This window comes from Malaclemys terrapin, chromosome 14 (genome assembly GCF_027887155.1).
Source record: "Malaclemys terrapin pileata isolate rMalTer1 chromosome 14, rMalTer1.hap1, whole genome shotgun sequence".
Lineage (NCBI taxonomy): Eukaryota > Metazoa > Chordata > Testudines > Emydidae > Malaclemys > Malaclemys terrapin.
Genome location: NC_071518.1, coordinates 15018068 through 15036604, shown reverse-complemented (window position 1 = coordinate 15036604; position 18537 = coordinate 15018068). Strand labels below are relative to the sequence as shown.

The following is an 18537-nucleotide window of genomic DNA, read 5'->3' as shown; positions in this document are numbered from 1 at the left end:
TGTAAAAGAAAATCCCATCCTGCAGCTGTTTTATTTGCTATGGAGCAGTGTGACACCAATAGCTGTTTAGGGAAAGTAACATAGCCTAAGCATTGTGATTCCTATACTGGGGACATTTTTCCGGGAGACTTTAAAGTGTGGTTTACCCCTTGATTTTATTTATTTTTTTATTTTTTTTGCTTGTCAGCACATTTCCTTTCTTTTCTCTGTCTTTGAAGATAGATTCCATAGATAGGATATCTTTTTAGATATCTATTTATTGACTACAGTCCAAAAAAGCTCTCCTCTCAGATCTAGACTCTCTGAAATATTCTCTAAAAGCTCATTGACACAGCCTTTACTATTTTTCTCCCTAGCTTTAAGCCCCTCTCCTAATTTTTTTCTACTCTCTGTTAGTTTATGTCTCTATCTGCCATAAATTCTTTACTCTGGGACTTACTCCTTTCCCATTTTGGTTCTTCAGAACCCACATTTCAGGCATATTGCAAAGATTATTTATTCAAGGTTTTTTCCTGAGTTGAGTTGGGATCGAGTAGGTTGAATGAACAGGCTCTTAATTGTGCTAAGGAGTGCATTAACACTAATATTAGATGAGCTTCAATTGCTTTCTAAGAGAAGTTTGCAAGTTTGAGTAATTCCTGTGACTAGAGCTTGAAGATCGATACAGTGTTTGAGGTGAAAGAATAAATAAGTTTCAGTGACTCAGTGCTGAAACCCTCTGTGTTCAACTCTTATCTTCGCCTGTCTTAATCACATTACTTATTTAGCTGAGGATGCAGAAAAGGGGGGGGGGACTTTTGTGTTCATTAATCTGGTTGTTAGCAGATGCTGACACATCTGTTCTTTTGCTGGACAGCATATCATTGATATTGAGCATAGCAATAGTGGTGGTGACAGTAAACCCTTGTAATTCAGACTTGTTTGATGTTACAGAACCTTCGGACCTGGTGATAGTAACAGAGGCAATTAACTTTTTCTTTTTACCTTTTTATTTTGTTTCAAATTGAGATTGAGCTTTGTCTGTGACTTGCAGCCCATGGCAAAAGGTTTATGAACTGAGACTTCATGTTGGGATATGTCTAAAACCATTGAAATGACATGGTTGTGTTGGTAACATAGCAAAATGAAATCTCATGCTTTAAAAATCAGAAACTTGGACCTTTATTATGGTATAGAAAGTTTTTGGAGTATTTAAATCTCCACCCCACAACACCCCTTGTTGTCAATTTCACAAACACAGTGTTGCCAATTTCATGCAATCAGAAACAAATGGAAATAGGTTCCAGAAATCTGGATTAACTGTGTGAGTAAGAAGGAAAACAGTGTGAGCGAGAATTATCCCAAGAAAATTCAATAATCAATGTCTTTTTAATAGTTGGCCTGATCCAAAACTAATTGAAGTCAATGCAGAGGGTTGGCTTTAATGATCTTTGGATCAGGCCTAATATGAGAAAAAACTCATAATGGACCATATTTCTGATATCTTTACTCAAGATTAGTAGAATCTTACTTCATGAGTGGTCCCACTGAGTTCAAGAGAGGTGTTTATGGCATAAAGTTCTATTAAGCATGAATAAAGGAATAGAATCTGGCCCTGTAACCAAATGTGTGTCAGTTGTAACTTACTGGCTGTTTTTGAGAGAGCTGCCATTCAGTTCAGTGGGAATTCCCCATGCAGTAAAAGGCCCTGCTCTTTTCACCTGTGACATATTTAGTGTACTTTGTGTCTCTCAGAAATTATTTTCCATTTCCTTCAGTAGGTTTTCTGCTCCCTCTTTTCTTTCAAGCAGTGGACCACAATTGACCCTTATTCAGCACGTAGAATTCCAATGGATGTCAATAGGACTTTTTGCCTGAGTAACAAGGACAATTTATGTTCCCTGTTGATAGGTTGCTGCTGGTTCTAGCAGTAAAAATAGCAGTTACAATATGAGTACATAGTGCTGCAGGGCTATTTTTCTAACACTTATGAGGAAAGATTAGATTTTATTAACCATTTCCTAATCCCACTTACTGCAGGTGGTTAGCATTGCCATCAGAGAGATGGACCTGAGTTGACAAACAGAGATAAGAATTCAGATCCTGCCTTTTTGATTTGCAAGGTTTAGGAACTCGGGATGGATTTGATTCAGAACGTAGGGGCTGTCCATAAATTACATAATACAGTTTTTGGTGATTTTCAAGACCCACACACCCCTTATAACTCTGTAACACTAAAACGAACATGCAGTATTAAGAACCCACCCACTCCCTAATGTGTTATATAATTTAGGACTGCCCCATGTCAACATAGGGCAAAATTCTGATTATATTATATTAAGAAAACCCACACTATTTTAGAATAATGCTCCACAACAGAATTGGGTGGGAAACAGTTTTACCATCTTGTCAGAGATTTTGAGATGTTTTCCCAAATCGTCACAAAAAGTCTAAATCTCAAATTTTCATGAACCAGGAATCCTGGGGGGAAAATAGATTGGGTCAATGGAAATGTTTTGTTTTGATAATTTCAAAATGTTTCATTTTTCATATTTGTAATTTTTTTTAGTACAAATTAACTCAAATCTGAAACACAACTCATTTAAAAACATTTTTTGTTTCCAAAATATCAAAACATCCAATCTTGACAATTTTCAGGTTTTTTTTATTTTATTTTTGAATCAGGAGAGTCATCTAAACAGACCCTTTCCCTTGAACTATTTCAGTTTTGACTAAATATTTAGTTAGAAAATCACGATTAGCTCTTGACAACACTGTAGCTTATAATAGTACTACTGCAATGATCTATGTGATTACTGCAGGGTAGTGTATTCATTATTTATAAGAATGCTTTCTCTTCCCCCACCATTATGGTTTTGGTTTAGCCATATATTCAGCCATAACATTTAGCTCTGGGTTTGAATTCCAGCCACCACTGAAGTTCAAGGATAATTGAATTCAGAGTTCTGAATCAGGCCCCTCTCTAATTGGGATAGATATGGGGCAAAAATTCAGAGCTGGTATAAACAAATGCAATCCACTGATGTTGGCAGGGTTCATAGATTCCAAGGCCAGATCATCTAGTCTGACCTCCTGTATAACACAAGCCATAGAACTTCCCCCCAAAAAAACTTCTAGAGCAGATCTTTTAGTAAAACATCCAGTCTCGACTAGCTGCATACTTCTATTTCAAATTTGGTCCATAATATTTACTGTAAATATCTGGATACATATAATCCTGGAGCCTCAGCCTTCCTGCTCCCCTGCCAGAAAAGAGTATCTTTTTCCCCAGAGCTCATTCTTATTAATGGAAATCAGCCTTCATGTCAGAGCAGGAGGCTTTTGAAGGCTCTGGGATTGTACTATTCCCAATAGGTAAATCATCCAGTGATTTTGTTTTAAAGAAATCTTGATTATCAGATAACATAACCCAAGCAATTCTTAGATTAGCACATAATCGAAATAAATATTTTGTTAAAAGATAATGAAAACAGATGTGTGATCTGTCATATGACTCTATTTTTATGCCATGTGTTACAATTGCAGCCCTTTTAAAACAAAAATGAATCCTGAGCTCTTACAGAGTTAGTGTAAGTGTTTCCACATAAGCAGTATCTTGCAGCTGAGAGCTCTGGAAATATGGGCCCTTAGAAAGAGACATTCTTTTCTATGCCTGATAAGAGCCCTAGAGCATCGTGGTTTAAAAAGACCACTGCACTGGTGGATTAGATTTCCCTTGGCACTCTTACGCTTCACTTACTACTAAGATGATTCAGTAACTTGAACTCCTTGCTCTCTTTTCACAGACAGATGATTTCATTAAAAAGTATGATTCAAAACCAGGATTAATGGGGCAGGGAGGAACCTTCCCAGAGAAACTACTTTATACTGTATTTTGTTTTAACATTTATAGAGGCTCCCATTATAGGGGTTCTTTTTGTTATGGTGGACATGGCTGAATTTGTTATTGCATATTTGGTATTGTATTTCCCATTCTAAGTATAGTGAATGCTGTGAATATGGCAGTAATTTAAGGGTGGTGATATGGCTAATTAATTTTTTTTTAAATGATGCCTGTTCTATATGATTGTAAGTTGTGAATTTCAAGGCATAGCGTGATATTGCAGCTGTTGTAAGCAAGATCTTGGTCTTTAATTTTGTGTAAGTTTATTTTTTTTCCCATTGCAGGTCCCAATAAAGCAATGAGAATCATGTAAGCACCGGGACTTTAATAGGGCTTTATGGTGGGGTGAAGGACCGGGGGAGGAGTCTACCTGCATGGATCTCCTTGCAAGATAGGATTTTTAGTTTGGCCATTAACCATATTGTTTTCAGACTTCCAAATCACACTTTTGAGAATCACAAAGCTGTTTCACTTCATCAAAACCCTCTTAGATATATGAACCCAATCTTGCCCTACACTTGCAATGGGAGCTGTGCCTGAGCAAGGACTACATGAATGACTGCTGGTTGGGGCACTGTATTGGAGATCTTTCTCAAAGATAGTGTATAGCTCAAACAGAAGTTATGGATTTGATGCAGGAATAACAGTGGGAGGTTCCATCACCTGTGCTGTGCATGAGGTCAGATTAAAAAATGGCCCTTTTGGCTTTGAAATCTATGAAATTGTTGGATTATGGAGTTCTGAAAAAAAGCTGTTTGCACTATGTAACTTGCTCCTGTTTATGAAGTTAACGGCAGAACTTCTATTGACCTCAATGTGGAAAGAATCTAAGTTTATGTCAGAAAGTAAGTTGTAGAAATGAAAATATATCAGAGGTTTGATTGATTTTGCTCTGGTGGTTTGTAATTTCATTGTATTTTTAATGAGATAAAAGGCAAAAGACCTCTCATACACTTTACTGGACATCTGCAAGTTCTTTCCACCCTAGTATCAACAAGTGCCAACTTCAACTGGGCAGATAAGAGTACACTTTTTATACTGATATTTGCCTAAATAGAAATGACATGAAAAAGTTTCTCTGTTCTTAACCATGTATTTTTCTTTTCTTTTCTTTATTGTAAATTGGGTATGAATCTAACCATCCTCATGATTCCCTCCCCCTTCTTTTTTTCCCCCAGCTATAATTAAAACTGCCCTCCCTAACATGGACAGGGAAGCCAAAGAAGAATACTTTGTGGTCATCCAAGCAAAGGACATGGGTGGACATATGGGTGGACTGTCTGGAACCACAACAGTGACAATTACACTCACTGATGTTAATGACAACCCTCCCAAATTTGCACAGAGTAAGTGTGCATGTTTTCCTGATTGAGTATGTAGTGCGCCTCTTTGTATTTTAACATTATATTGCATTTGCTTACTGCAGAAATGTAACAAGGACTATATAAAGTAACCTGGATCACTGACTGATTAAGAGCTTTTGGAAAGAGAGTTGTGCCCATATACACCTCTACCCCGATATAACACGACCTGATATAACACAAATTCAGATATAACACGGTAAAGCAATGATCTGGGGGGGGAGCGGGGCTGCACACTCCGGCGGATCAAAGCAAGTTCGATATAACGCGGTTTCACCTATAATGCGGTTTCACCTATAACACGGTAAGATTTGTTGGCTCCCGAGGACAGCGTTATATAGGGGTAGAGGTGTACATTGATGAGCAAACACACACACACACACATGCAGAAGGAGGAGGGGAAAATGTGTTTATTGTGTTATTGTTTCTAAGGTACTAGTTACTTTTAGATGCATTCCTGACTTATGTGAAGGTAGGTACAGTAATACTAGTTTTAAAAGACATACATAGTTGATAAAAGAAATAAAGGTTTGACTGAGTATGAGAGGAGAAAGTATATTTTTTTAAATGATGAGTCTAGTTAATTGTTGACCTTTAATTCAAAATCCATATTTACTGCTATGGTTCCAATGCATGTCTTGCTGGGTTAGGTTAAAATGATTTGGCATCCTGCTAAGCTTCTCTGCAGTGCTTTTTAATCTGTTTCAAAGTTTAAAAAAAGGAACATAACTGGTTTGATTTTATTTGGAATAGTGTATTTTAATGTCATGATAGAATATATTCCTCTAATGTGTAATCTTATCTAATCATCCAGGCTTTTTTCTGAGGGGTTAAGTGGATGGCAAGTTAGGACTGGGAAATATTTTAATGTTGACATTGGGTCATCTATACTTCTCTACATATGTGATTTTAAAGCAAATTATTTGTGTGTCCAAGGTGAAATTCAGCCCATCAAGATGGAGATACCTATGTACCATTTTAAGCACCACTTTCCACTTTTTGGGGGATTTAAATAGTGTCTTATGCCAGACCCCTACACAGAGTAATTTAATCCCTAGAATTTAGGACAGACACATATAAGTGGAGGCAGAGGAAGAAAATATAATAAAATAAGTAAGCAGCTATAAGGGGTTACTTCTGAACAAAGTTATTTTAATACCTAATTTCAGTGAGGTCTATAAGTGATAAGTACTGAATGCACAAAATCTTTTTCCCCCTTATTTCTCCTGTTATATTATATGATGAAATCCCTGAGTTTCTTACTTCACCTCACATTGTGTCACATGGCCTTGTGCATCAGTGTTATACAATGTAAGGTGACATGTCCCTTAACGATGCAAACATATATAGATGAAGCTAATATATGAGCTGTATCATCATAATTCAGAGACATTTATTTTGTATATGTGCAATGTACAGTAGTTCTAAATCTGTAAATATAGGGCTACTTTGGCCAGATACCTAGCTTTTGTACTTGCATCAGAATTAGTCATACCTTTGTCAAAGGGTTTTAATGCCAATATGAAATGATCTGATAGTGTCTGTCCTGGACCTAGGAAACAGATGAGCAGATCAGAAAATCATTACATAGCTGGTACTGATTGTCTTGTCTTGTTGGGAGTCTCAGCCTAGAGATCAAGGACTGAATGGATATGGAGACTAAGGGCTTGTCTACACTTACCGGGGGATCGGCGCACGGTGATCGATGCATTAGTGGTCAATTTAGCGGGTGTAGAGAAGACCTGCTAAATCGACTGCAGATCATTCTCCCGTCGACTCCTGTACTCCTCCTGAATGAGAAGCACAAGGGGAGTTGACCGGAGAGCATCTCCAGTCGACATAGCATAATGTGGACCCTGCGGTAAGTAGATCTAAGTACGTCAATTTCAGCTATGTTATTCACGTAGCTGAAGTTGTGTAACTTAGATCCATCTCCTCCCCCATAGAGTAGACAAGACCTAAGATGTACTTTTACCCTATAAACGCCTCACGTGTATCTCCATGTGGTCTCTCCAGCTTTGGATTTTGAAATACATTGACAGGGCAGTATGAGGAAGCCTGCACCACCACTCCTTGTGATGTACCGACTAGGTGGACAATTAATATTGACTAACACTCTTTCAGATCTAAACATAAATACAGACCGGGTTGTAATGTCCAGCACTTTTCATCAGTGCAAAAATTCATATATAGATATTTCTTTTTTATTTATATAAAGCAATAAAAGAAAAAGAAACCCCTTATAAAGAGGATGCACATTGTTAAATATTGTATCTGGACACTATTGTCAATATGGCCTTTTAGAAGTGAGTATTCATAGCCAGGCTGGCTAATATTGCAGATTAGTCATGGCTCTAATCTTATACAATCATCATTCAATTCTTTGACACTTGTTAGGACACCTTTGTTAAAGCACAGTTTGCATTTGCCTGGTAAGCCAAAATAAGAAAGGATCATGCTTACAATGGAGCCTTACCAGAATGAAATGGAAATTCATAAGATGTAATACATGCTGCTTTCACAATAAATTGTAATGAACCCAGTGTGTTTTATCGGTTTATTGTTTCCAGGCAGGACACAAATGTGTGTTTATGGTTAGATTTGAAAGAGCCTCCCGGGTTTTAGAAATGAAAAAGATGAACTTTCACTACTTCTGTGCTCTCTTTGAAATCATTTTAGAGGCATTTTCTAAAACATTGAAGTTTTTAACCCCACAGTTTACCATAAGATTATATTCAGAAGAACAGCTCACTGCTGTGAAAAGTTAGACTGCTTTAAAGTAAGCTTAGAATGGACTGCTGGTCACAGTCTGAACTATGATGTCTTTGCAGACCTCTTCATAAGTCTTAGGGACTATTTTTATCCATTAGTCAACAACGTGAAAAAATAAATGTTAATTCTGTATATCTTCTTTGTAAATCAGAGAAAAAATACCTCCTTAAAGAATTTCAATCAACTGTGTAGAGAGACAAACCATGATGTGTGGACAGCAGTATAAATCATGAATACATAATTTAGTCTCTGGAGGAAACTGATTGCTATGGCTGCTCATTGTTTCTGAGCTTTTATGTGTTTGAGGATTCTCAATGATCTCCAAATTATGTCTTCAGCCTGGGAAACATTAAAGAAAAACTAAATTATAGATTAAACTGCTGTTACTTTCCTGCCCCATACAAGTGTCAGTTTTATACAGTAAACACAGTGACACAAATGCTAATGACATCAAAAGAGAAGAACTCCTCTAGAGAGAGTTGGTGTAAAGTGAAGAGGAAAAATTTGGGAAGGAATCCAGTTAATTTTAGGGCAGATTATGTATATATGCTTTTTGATATCCAATGTATATATTTATGTATTTTGTATATTTGCCCCTTTTCTTACTCAGTTTTGAATGGTGTCAGTGTAGTTAATACACTTATTAGTTACACTAGCAAGCTTTTCATCAGCAAATCATGGTTTCAGAAAACAAAAAGCAGCATATTAGGCTAAAAATTACACAGTGTGGTGGAGCAAACTCTCATTGAGAGGGAATGAAAAGAACTGGTCCAGATCCTCTACCACACGATGTTTGTAACATACTTGTCTGCAAAGCTTGAATTCTTTCAACTAACACACAGTCCTGAAGGTGACATGCTCAGCCCTTACCTGTAGCTACAATGGGTAGAGATTATTAAGAAGCTGCAATAATTAGGCCATCTGTAGAGGATTTCAGAAAGCAGAGGCCATGCATGCTTCGTATGCATCTGCTGGCCTCCAGGTCTTTGCTAAAGCCAGGAATATATTTAATCAAAATGGGTGTTTTGATTCTCTTCTTAACAAACTAGTAATCTGAGGGATAAAACATGGAATTTCAATAAAAACAGACTTTGCATCTCCTTTAAATAAATCCAATTTGAATATAAAGGTGTCTGAAGTACCGTAACTGATTAAAATAAGAAATAAAATACAATTACTGAATTTTCACACAATGCAGGGCACATATAGAGCTTTCCATTGGGATTAAATCATCCCTTGGCAAAATTGTAAAGATGGTAATCCCTCATTATGAAGTAGGTATTATTTCCTTTGAAACATGAGTTGGGGGACATTTCCTGCCTCTCTCCTAATTAGTGAGTTTTTTACCTCACAGAAGAAAATATACAGACCAATTAGATTCTGACCAGAAAGTAGTAGAAGGTAAAGTTTATGGTCAACAGAGCAGTGAAGATTTTAAGTCACAAGAGACATCTTCAGTGTATCTGATCAGTTTGCTGCAGGGCACAAGCTGAAATTTAGTAATTGGATTTTATCAAAAATGGTCTACAAGTCTGTAAATACAACGGTAAGTTCAAAAGTGCCTTGCAGTAAATTACACATTGCATCTTTCTGTGCTGAAAATAGCTTAATATTTTATGTTTGGCAACACTGAACATCCCCGCAGGCAGGAGATGGGATAATATAGTAAGTGAAAAGAAGAACATTCACATCAAGTCAACAGAGCATTCCCCTGTATGGAGCACATTATGCAGCTTTAAGTAAATAATTTGTTTAAATGTGGTTTGTATCGGTTGCACATCTCAAGCATTTACTTTGGGGAAACAGAGATGAATAAAGAGCATGAAAGGGAAACTAGAATCAGGCTTAATGTTTAGTCTTTTCCTCTTGTTTGTAAGGTCTGTATCACTTCTCAGTAATGGAAGACATTGCTCTTGGGGAGCCAATAGGAAGGGTTAAAGCAAATGACCTGGATACTGGAGAAAATGCTAAATCATCCTATGACATCATTGAAGGAGATGGAATGGATATATTTGAAATCACATCAGATGTTCAGACTCAGGATGGTATTATTAGACTGAGAAAGGTAAATGAAAACTGTGTAAAATTAACTTTCACCCATGTACAATTATTCAGTTTCGCCATTGGTCAAATAATTTTTTATGGTATTTGACCAGCTGTCTGGCTAGTTGAATCCTGATCAGTTAATATATAATTTCATGAGTATTTATTGAGTAATAAAGTATCTGTAATCCAGAGAGACCAAATTCTGCCACCCCTACTCAAGTAGAACACCACTTTACTCCATGAGTAGTGATCTAAGTGGACCTACTCAAGGCATAAGGAAGTACTCAGCATGAGTAAAGGTGGCAAATTCAGGCCCAAGGTAAAGCTGCAGGTCCATTACTCCTTTTTGTGTGTGTGTATTTACTGCACGTTTGTATACAACATGGAGGGTTGTGTACGTGCCTGTCTCAAGAGGCACCCATTTAGCCATGTACATACAGAAGACATCTGGGGTGAAATCCTGGTCCCACTGAAGTCAATGGCAAAACTCAGGTCTTTTAGAAACCTGACTCTAAATATGACTATAAATTATAACATTATAAAAGTGTTCATGAAAGTGTTTGAATTCCATGCCTGCCATAAAGCACTCTAATAGTCTTTTGTAATTAAACAAATATAATAAATTTCCACATGACATTCTAGCTGGAAAATAAGAATCCAATATGAATAGATAGTTAACATTCAACTTTGTGGCTGTTATTAAATTAAAAAGTTCAGAATGAAAATGGTTTAATATACTTTTACAGTGCAGACCTATTCATAAGAAATATATAAAGAAAAGAAAAACTATGTATGCATCTGTGCTTTAGATTCTCTTTTCCACAGGTTAAAGACATGATACAGGCTCCTATACTCTGTTAATTATTGTATGCTGTGGGCCTACTTTACAAACTAAAGCAATTAGCCTTTTGCCCTGTTTCCCTCACCAATTATTTCATAACTGAGCCTCTAACATACTGTTGTTTCGCATATTCATCCTGACAGCAATAACCACTTTTGTTCTCTGTAGCAGAAAATATATGTAAGGAGACATTCACCAAAGGTGTGGGGTTTTCTTTCTTTTCTTCTTTTATTTCTCCCCGCCCCTCTGCAGTTTTAAATTCATCACATTTTAGACAATGTAGAATAAATTTTGAATATGGTACTCTGGGGACTAGGTGTGACAAATTCTATGGGATGCAGTCATTATCATGAAGAATTTGAAATTGCTAAAAATGATACAGAAGGTGTGATTGGCAAATTGTGAATATGCTGATCTACAATCACCTATTCATAAGTACAAAAGCTTAGTAATTTCTGAGTAGACAGAGAAGCAAGTGCTTGTCATGTTTACTAGAAATTGTTGAGAAAGAGCAAAGTCCAATTAGAGCTGGATTCATATCTAAAAATCAACACAATTTTTCAAAGTAAGAATATATATTTAAAGCTTTCAGAGAGTTCCTGAAAGAGTTTTGTAATGCCTGCTTGTGTTCTTGCTTGTATTTGCATTGCAGATTTGAGACTTCTCTGTCCTTTTCTTTTTTCCATTGAACATTGTAATGCAAATCTTTCAAAGCTTAACAAATTTGCGTTTTTGAAATTTGAATCATTCTGAGACATGAGAATTATATACTGATGCAGATGTGCATGAAACTGCAGACCTGAATCTTAGATGCTCATAAATTCTCACATTTGAAGATATCATAGACTTGTTTTTTTACTATATGACTCATTTCTTTACATCAATAACATTTTTTTCCAAATCTTACATTTTGATGTACAGCAATAAAATATCAAAAACAATGGGAATGATGGTGAAGTTTCATTGGTGGATTAGAGTAATTGGCTCCATGTTTATCTGTCTGAAATTAAAGAAGGATACAGCAATATAAACTGCAGTAGTTATAAGAAATTCCTGAGCGAGATCTGCCTCTTTTATCCCTATAAATACTGATGCAAAGAGTTATTTGAGGTGTAGTAATATTAAAATACTTTTTATATGATTATCTCTAAATTACTCTGCATAATGCCTCTTCTGCCTAAAGAACAATAATTGCTAGTTCTTTACATTTTTCATGCTATTCTAAAAAATAATAATATATTTATTCCACATGGAGCTTGTATAAGATTTCTCCTTATCTCCAACTAACACTGATTAAATGCATGCACATCAGGTAATCACCAGTAAAATTTTATCGTGAATCTAACATGAAATTATGATCGTAAAATTCATGAGAGAGAATATATCATTGTGAATTTCTAGTGAAATAATGCAGAAGAAAAAAGGACGAGGGACTGCTTTCACTGAGGCTAAATACTAAACATATCAATAAATGCCCAGATAATTTACAGGTTGGATTTCAGGGAATGGGAAGTGATTGCATGAAAACTCAGTGAATGTACTTAAATGCATGTAACTTTCATCCATCAGCATTATATTTATTTGTTCTGGCTTCTCTGGTCATTAGTGCAAGTCATTTATCTTTGTCATTCTTAACAGCCCCTGGACTTTGAGACCAAAAAATCCTATACTCTGAAGGTAGAAGCAGCCAACGTTCATATTGATCCTCGCTTCATCAGTGGAGGACCATTCAAGGATACAGCAACAGTAAAAATTGTAGTGGAGGATGCTGATGAACCACCAGTCTTTTCATCACCTACTTATCTACTGGAAGTGCATGAAAATGCTGCTATTAACTCTGTGATTGGTCAGGTGACCGCTCATGACCCTGATGTGTCTTCTAGTCCTATAAGGTAGTGCTGCTTTAAAGTTATCATTAAAGAAGCTGCTGTCAGAATTCTAAGTATATTGTTAATGCAATGGAGTGGAGAGCAGTTTGTTCTCACTATCCATGTTACATTTTTGAGAAAGCATTGTCTTTCTGTGTTTCACTTGAAAAACATCTTTGCAGTGTTAGATGTCACACTTCTAATCAAATAATTTTCATAATTAAAAAACATAAGCTGCTTTGTTTCTTTCCCAATTCATTGTCTTGTCCAACAATGGGAATGAAATGGATATAAGACATATAGGGATATAAGAAATCTGAGTGCAGCATTTGACACATTAATGTTTATTTTACTTACTGTGTTTAGTTTGAAATAATCCTCCAGCTTCCTTGTTAACAATACTGAGTACAAGGCAATTCCACATAACTGGCGGTAATGCTGGAAATATTTCTTTTATAGTCTGTACTGAATTTCTTAAACCAAACTCATCCCTGATTTAATGCCAATGAAAAGAGCAGTGTTTGCACCAGGGAAGAATTTTGCTTCTTTTCTTTCATTTAAATTTTGTCCCTCTTTGATCTGACCCAAATTAGATAAAATCCACTATTAAGGTTTTATGCAAATTAGGATTATTTCTGTCTGATTTTTATTCACACACATCTTTTCCCTTTGCTAATCTCTTATGTGATAACATCAGAAAGTTCCAAAAGAACACTTTGTTTGCTGTGTGAAGGAATTCTGGGCCCAATGCCGAACACTTTGCTCAGGCAAAACTCCTTTTAAAATCAATAAAAATCTTATTAAAATAGATTGCAGAGTCAGTCCCACAGTGCGGGTATATTTTGAAAGAATTGTTAAAGTTGAAGCCATATGACTTCTGATAAGATTATCCACCACCCCACCTTTCTGCCCTCATAATGTGTAAGTTGTACCAATTTTGCACACATAAGGATGAGAAAATGATGCTAATCACTTTATTTTACCACTTACACCCATTTTCTGACCACCATTACTTACATCATTTTAAAAATGTGGCCAAGGACACAGTTTTACCGTATCACACAATGAGCCACATGTTGCACACTAAGTTTGACTAGCTTACGGTAACAGGAAATTATTGTTTCCTCAGCAGAATCGGAAAAGTTAACTCCTGTAGGACTGGTTTGTTTGGAAGATTACCATTAGTAGAGAGCCTTTCACCTCTAGGTCATCAATTAAAATCTACTTAAGTTTAGTAGTGACCAAAGATTGTTAACATCTAATAACCGTTCAGGTTCTTTTGTGAAATTAATGGATGATTACAGCCTAGTTCCTAATGGGCACATCCAAATTAGTGTTAATTGGCACCCCTTTTGTCATTCTCAACAGAGGGACTCTGAGAAGTGCTGATCGAGTCAATTAAAAATTACTGACACATCTTTATTTTGAACAGCACAGCATGTTTTCTCAGGATTAAAAAAGTAGCAGAAAAAAAAGGGAAGAAAAAATACACACATCTTGATCTGCCTCATGTCAGGCCCCATGGGCCTTCAACCCTAATTCTGTGGATTCATCACCCTCCAATCCTCCATCTGGCAGCTCACAGACAGCAGCTAGGCCTAAGGTCCATGAAACCTAACTGGGACACATGATCTGCCTCTACACTCTGATTGGGAGAGCTCCAAGGGTCCTGATTGGGCTGCAGCCCCTATTTAAGCCAGAGGAGGAAACAGGAAATTGTCTGTACAAGTGGGCTTCATTGGCCACTGGTGTTTACCTGTTTCTGCCTTCTGAGCCTGACCTGCTGGTATCCTGACTTGGCCTGACACTTGATAACTGATTCTTGATCCCTGCCCTCTGGTTTCTCCCGATTCTGATCTCCTGGTGTTCCAACCCAGCCTGATTCCTGGTAATTGGCTTCTGGACTGTCAGTCCATGCCTAATGCTAATCCTTAGGCCAGGTTGCCCATGCCCCAGCCCTGACATCTGAACCACTTCCTTGCTTTATTCCCCTCTGGATATGTAACGTCGTTAACTCTTCCCTTTCTTCACCTTATGTGCACATGGTACATCTCTCATGATTGTTCTCCAAAATCTTATACAAACTGAATGGCAGAACCAGCTAATGCTATTTCTTGATCAAATGATATAGAATCCACATATGCCCTTGATATAAGAAAGGACAGAACTGAGCCTATTAAAATAAGAAATGCCGAATTTTTTAGTGTAAATTCAATTATTTTTTCTTTAAAAAAATAAATACACTAGATGATCGGATTAATTTAAAAAAAAGTTGGCATCTTTCCACAGTATTTTCTTGTTAACTAAATGAGAAAAGTACACAGTGTAATTTTCTGCATTTTCATGCTTATTCTTGGCATACAACCGGTTAATTCTGGCACTAGCTAGTACAGTACTAATTGGTTCCAGACAGGCCTAGTGAATATAAATATATTTTTATCTCTTGGAAAAATTATTTTAAAAGATAAAAGAAGGTCATGAGATTTTGCATCTCTACAATAGCACTACTGTATACTAGAGCTGGGCATAAAATTGAAAATCCATTTTGTGGAAGATTTCGAGATTTCAATATTTGTTTTTGTCACCATTTGGAACAAAACCCACACATTTAAAATAATCTGAAAGAAAATTTAAAAAATAAAAATAAATCATTTTGGTGAAACAAAATATTTTGTTTTGATTTTGACATTTCAAAAATCGTATATTATACATTTTTCTGAAATGGAAACAAAGTTGTTTTGAAAGGAAAAATCAAAACATTTTATTTCAAAAATATCAAAATAGGATGTTTTTCTATTCATTTTCTCCCAAACAAAATTTCAGGGAGATTAATATGATTTTGTGAATCACTCTGTTTTAATCCTTGCTCTCTCCGATCACTTCAGCTGAGATGCAGAGATCATCATCTAAATCAGTTGCTCTCAAACTTTTCCAGCTCAGGACCCATTTGTAAATGTTTATGGCCTGTCATAACCCAGTAAATAGTCTGGCATGGAGGCCCTGTGGCAGACTAGGCATTTTAGAACCTGGGATGAGCAAGCATATTTCCTCCGCTACCAGAGGTGACCTGTGCAGGGGGGACACATGGGGTCACATGCTCCCCAGTGTTTTGGGCTGTGCCCCCCTAACTCAGACAGTCTGGGTGGCCCACTGAGGTGAATCAGGGGGTGGGGGGTACTCCCACCCTGAGACCCACCCATGTCTTTGTGCCCTGGAGGGCTGCCCCCTCCTGGGGTTGTGTCCTGCCTAGTATTCACCCCACAGTGGTGGCTTCTGCAGTTCCTGTGCTGTGGGACTGTCTGGGCTTGGCGCTTGGCTCCGGATTTGCAGTCCAGCTCAACTTTGGCCCAACCCACCTGACCGGACCAAATTTTTGAGTGGGGTTCTGACCTGGCTCATGGGGTTGCAGTGCCACTCAGTGGGATTTGGCCAGCTGGACTCACAGGTGCCGACTTTCCAAAGTGCCTGGGGTAGCTCGGCCCCCAACTCTGCCCCAGGTGCTGCCCCCACTCCGCCCCTTCCCCCCAGGCCCCACCCGCCTCTTCCCACCCTTGCCCTGCCTCCACCCTGCCTCTTCTTGCCACCACTCCACCCCGCCCCTCTTCTTCCCACCCCTTTCTGTGCCCCTCCCCCAAGTGCGCCGCGTTCTTGCTGCTCCTCCCCCCTCTCTCCCCCATCTTCCTGCATGCTGCAAAACAACAGATTGCAGTGAGCAGGAGGTGCAGGGAGGGCGGGGGAGGTGCTGATCGGCAGGGCCCACCAGCGGGCAGGAGGAGATGGGGGTAAGTGGTGGTTCTGTTAGGGGGGTTGCCGGTGGGTGCTCAGCATCCACCATTTTTCCCCATAGGTGCTCCAGCCCTGAAGCACCCACGGAGTCAGTGCCTATGCCTGGACTCCCATCATCCAGGCTATCCTAAACTTGAATGGCGCTGGGGCCCCAAAGGTTGCAGTGCCCGGAGAAGGGGGGTGAGCCCAGCCAGCCCCGGGAATAGGAGCCACAGGAACTGCCACGTGACCCTTTGAAACATTTTGATGACCCAGTTTGGGTACTGACCCACAGTTTGAGAAAGCCTGGTCTAAATGGTGGCAGAGGATGTCTTACTTCACTTCATAGCCTCACTATTTGGTCCCAGTCTGGTTATGAGTGATTGTTTGTTAGGAAGGGTAATAAGGGACAGCAATAACCTATAGCAAACAGATTGCTCAATCTTGAATCCTGCAATCTTCATACCAGGAAAACTCCCATTTAAATTCAAAGGGAGTTGTGCCAGGACAGACTGAAGGATGAGGCTTTGTGTGTATGTGTAATGTGGCGGTTCTCGCACTACCTCTGTCTGGCTGTAGGTCTGGGAATGGAGGGATACTAGTGCTCTGTGAAGTAGGGAAAAAGTTATGTAAGATCTAGCTATTGATTCTGTCTTAATTATCTGTTATGGTATTCCCTGGCATATGATTTATTTGTTGATATCCATTCTAAAGCATGTCCATATGGAAAAATATATGGCCAAGCAAAACTATTTTCTTTGTGAATCTTGTAGGATGTCTGCGTCTCATAATCCAGTGTTGTTTTTTATAAGGATCAATTCTGCTTCCTTTCTCTACATTTACAATTTCTCTGTTCCAAATTATTTAAGTCACTGGTTCACTTTTAAACTATGCTGATATAAAATAGTCACAAATTTGAACCGACTTTTTTCAAACATGTGCTAATCAGGCAGTTACCAAATTCCATTACAACTTTCGTAAATGTATAGTTTATAGTTCTAGACTTGTGGCTAGGGACACTCTTAATCACAATGAATAGCACCTTACTCTGCAAGGAGTTCCTTTGCTGAACTTGAGTAAAGGTAATCAAACTGCTCTGTAGTGGTTCAATGTATCAGATCAGCATCTTTTATCATTCTAAGTTCCTCTTCAAGTCTGTTTTGACTTGTTCCAGTGCTGCTCATTTCATATTTCTGTTATTTTATTGCCTTGGCCAAGTCTTGGTCCAAGTGCATAGCAAAAAACATGCGCAATAATTTGTGCTTTCTGTACACTCTCTGCCTTCCTATAAGTTCAGAGATGATCACTGCCCTTCAGTCTCTCTCTGTGAGAGAAGTAAGCTTCATTGTAGAAGTTTTCCCTCAAATTCATACTGGAGAGATTTCATCTTTGGTAGCAATAGATCATTTTCTTAATTCACAGCAGGCCTTAAAAACCTCAATACAATATTTTTTTGCCTTCCTAAGGTACAGCTGTTTATCTCAGTCACCAAATAACATGCCCTCTTTGCCTGGCATCACTGAGATAGGGTGATTTATAGCATCAATATTGTGATTCAGATCTCAGCAGGATCAGCAAAGGAGAGTTTTCAACAATGAAGGTTGCATTCTGTTCTCATTTACCGTGATGTAAATCAAGAATAACTCATATTAAGTCAGTGGAAATGCATCAAGGTAAATCTAGTGAGAGCAATCAGAATCAGGCCCAAAGTCTTTAGCTAAAAGAATGTATGATCACACCACCTATTTTCTCCTGCACAGTTTAATAAACTAACAAAAAAAAAAGTCCAAATAACCTGTGGTGTTACTATGGCAATTTCAAGGGATATTATTTTCTGAGGTATTCTTTTCCATTTTTATAGAAATGTACATTTTATGTATCGTGTATATATTTGACAATGCATCCCCATTAAAAAGAGCTATAATATCATTATCATGAAAAGATAGCTTCATATATGCTATTAGTCGCCCCAAGTTTATGGCACTGCAGATTTTATATTTT

The 18537-nt window shown here is 37.8% G+C and overlaps 1 protein-coding gene across 2 annotated transcripts in view; it reads left to right on the top strand.

Annotated features, from left to right (window-relative positions):
- Positions 1-18537, top strand: part of CDH8 (cadherin 8) — a 223399-nt gene that overhangs the window by 109960 nt on the left and 94902 nt on the right. For both annotated transcript variants that reach the window (XM_054049347.1, XM_054049346.1), the window contains exons 5-7: positions 5062-5229; positions 9894-10081; positions 12542-12795. In XM_054049347.1, the coding sequence (XP_053905322.1) occupies positions 5062-5229; positions 9894-10081; positions 12542-12795 (610 nt within the window). The remainder of the gene's footprint in view (positions 1-5061; positions 5230-9893; positions 10082-12541; positions 12796-18537) is intronic.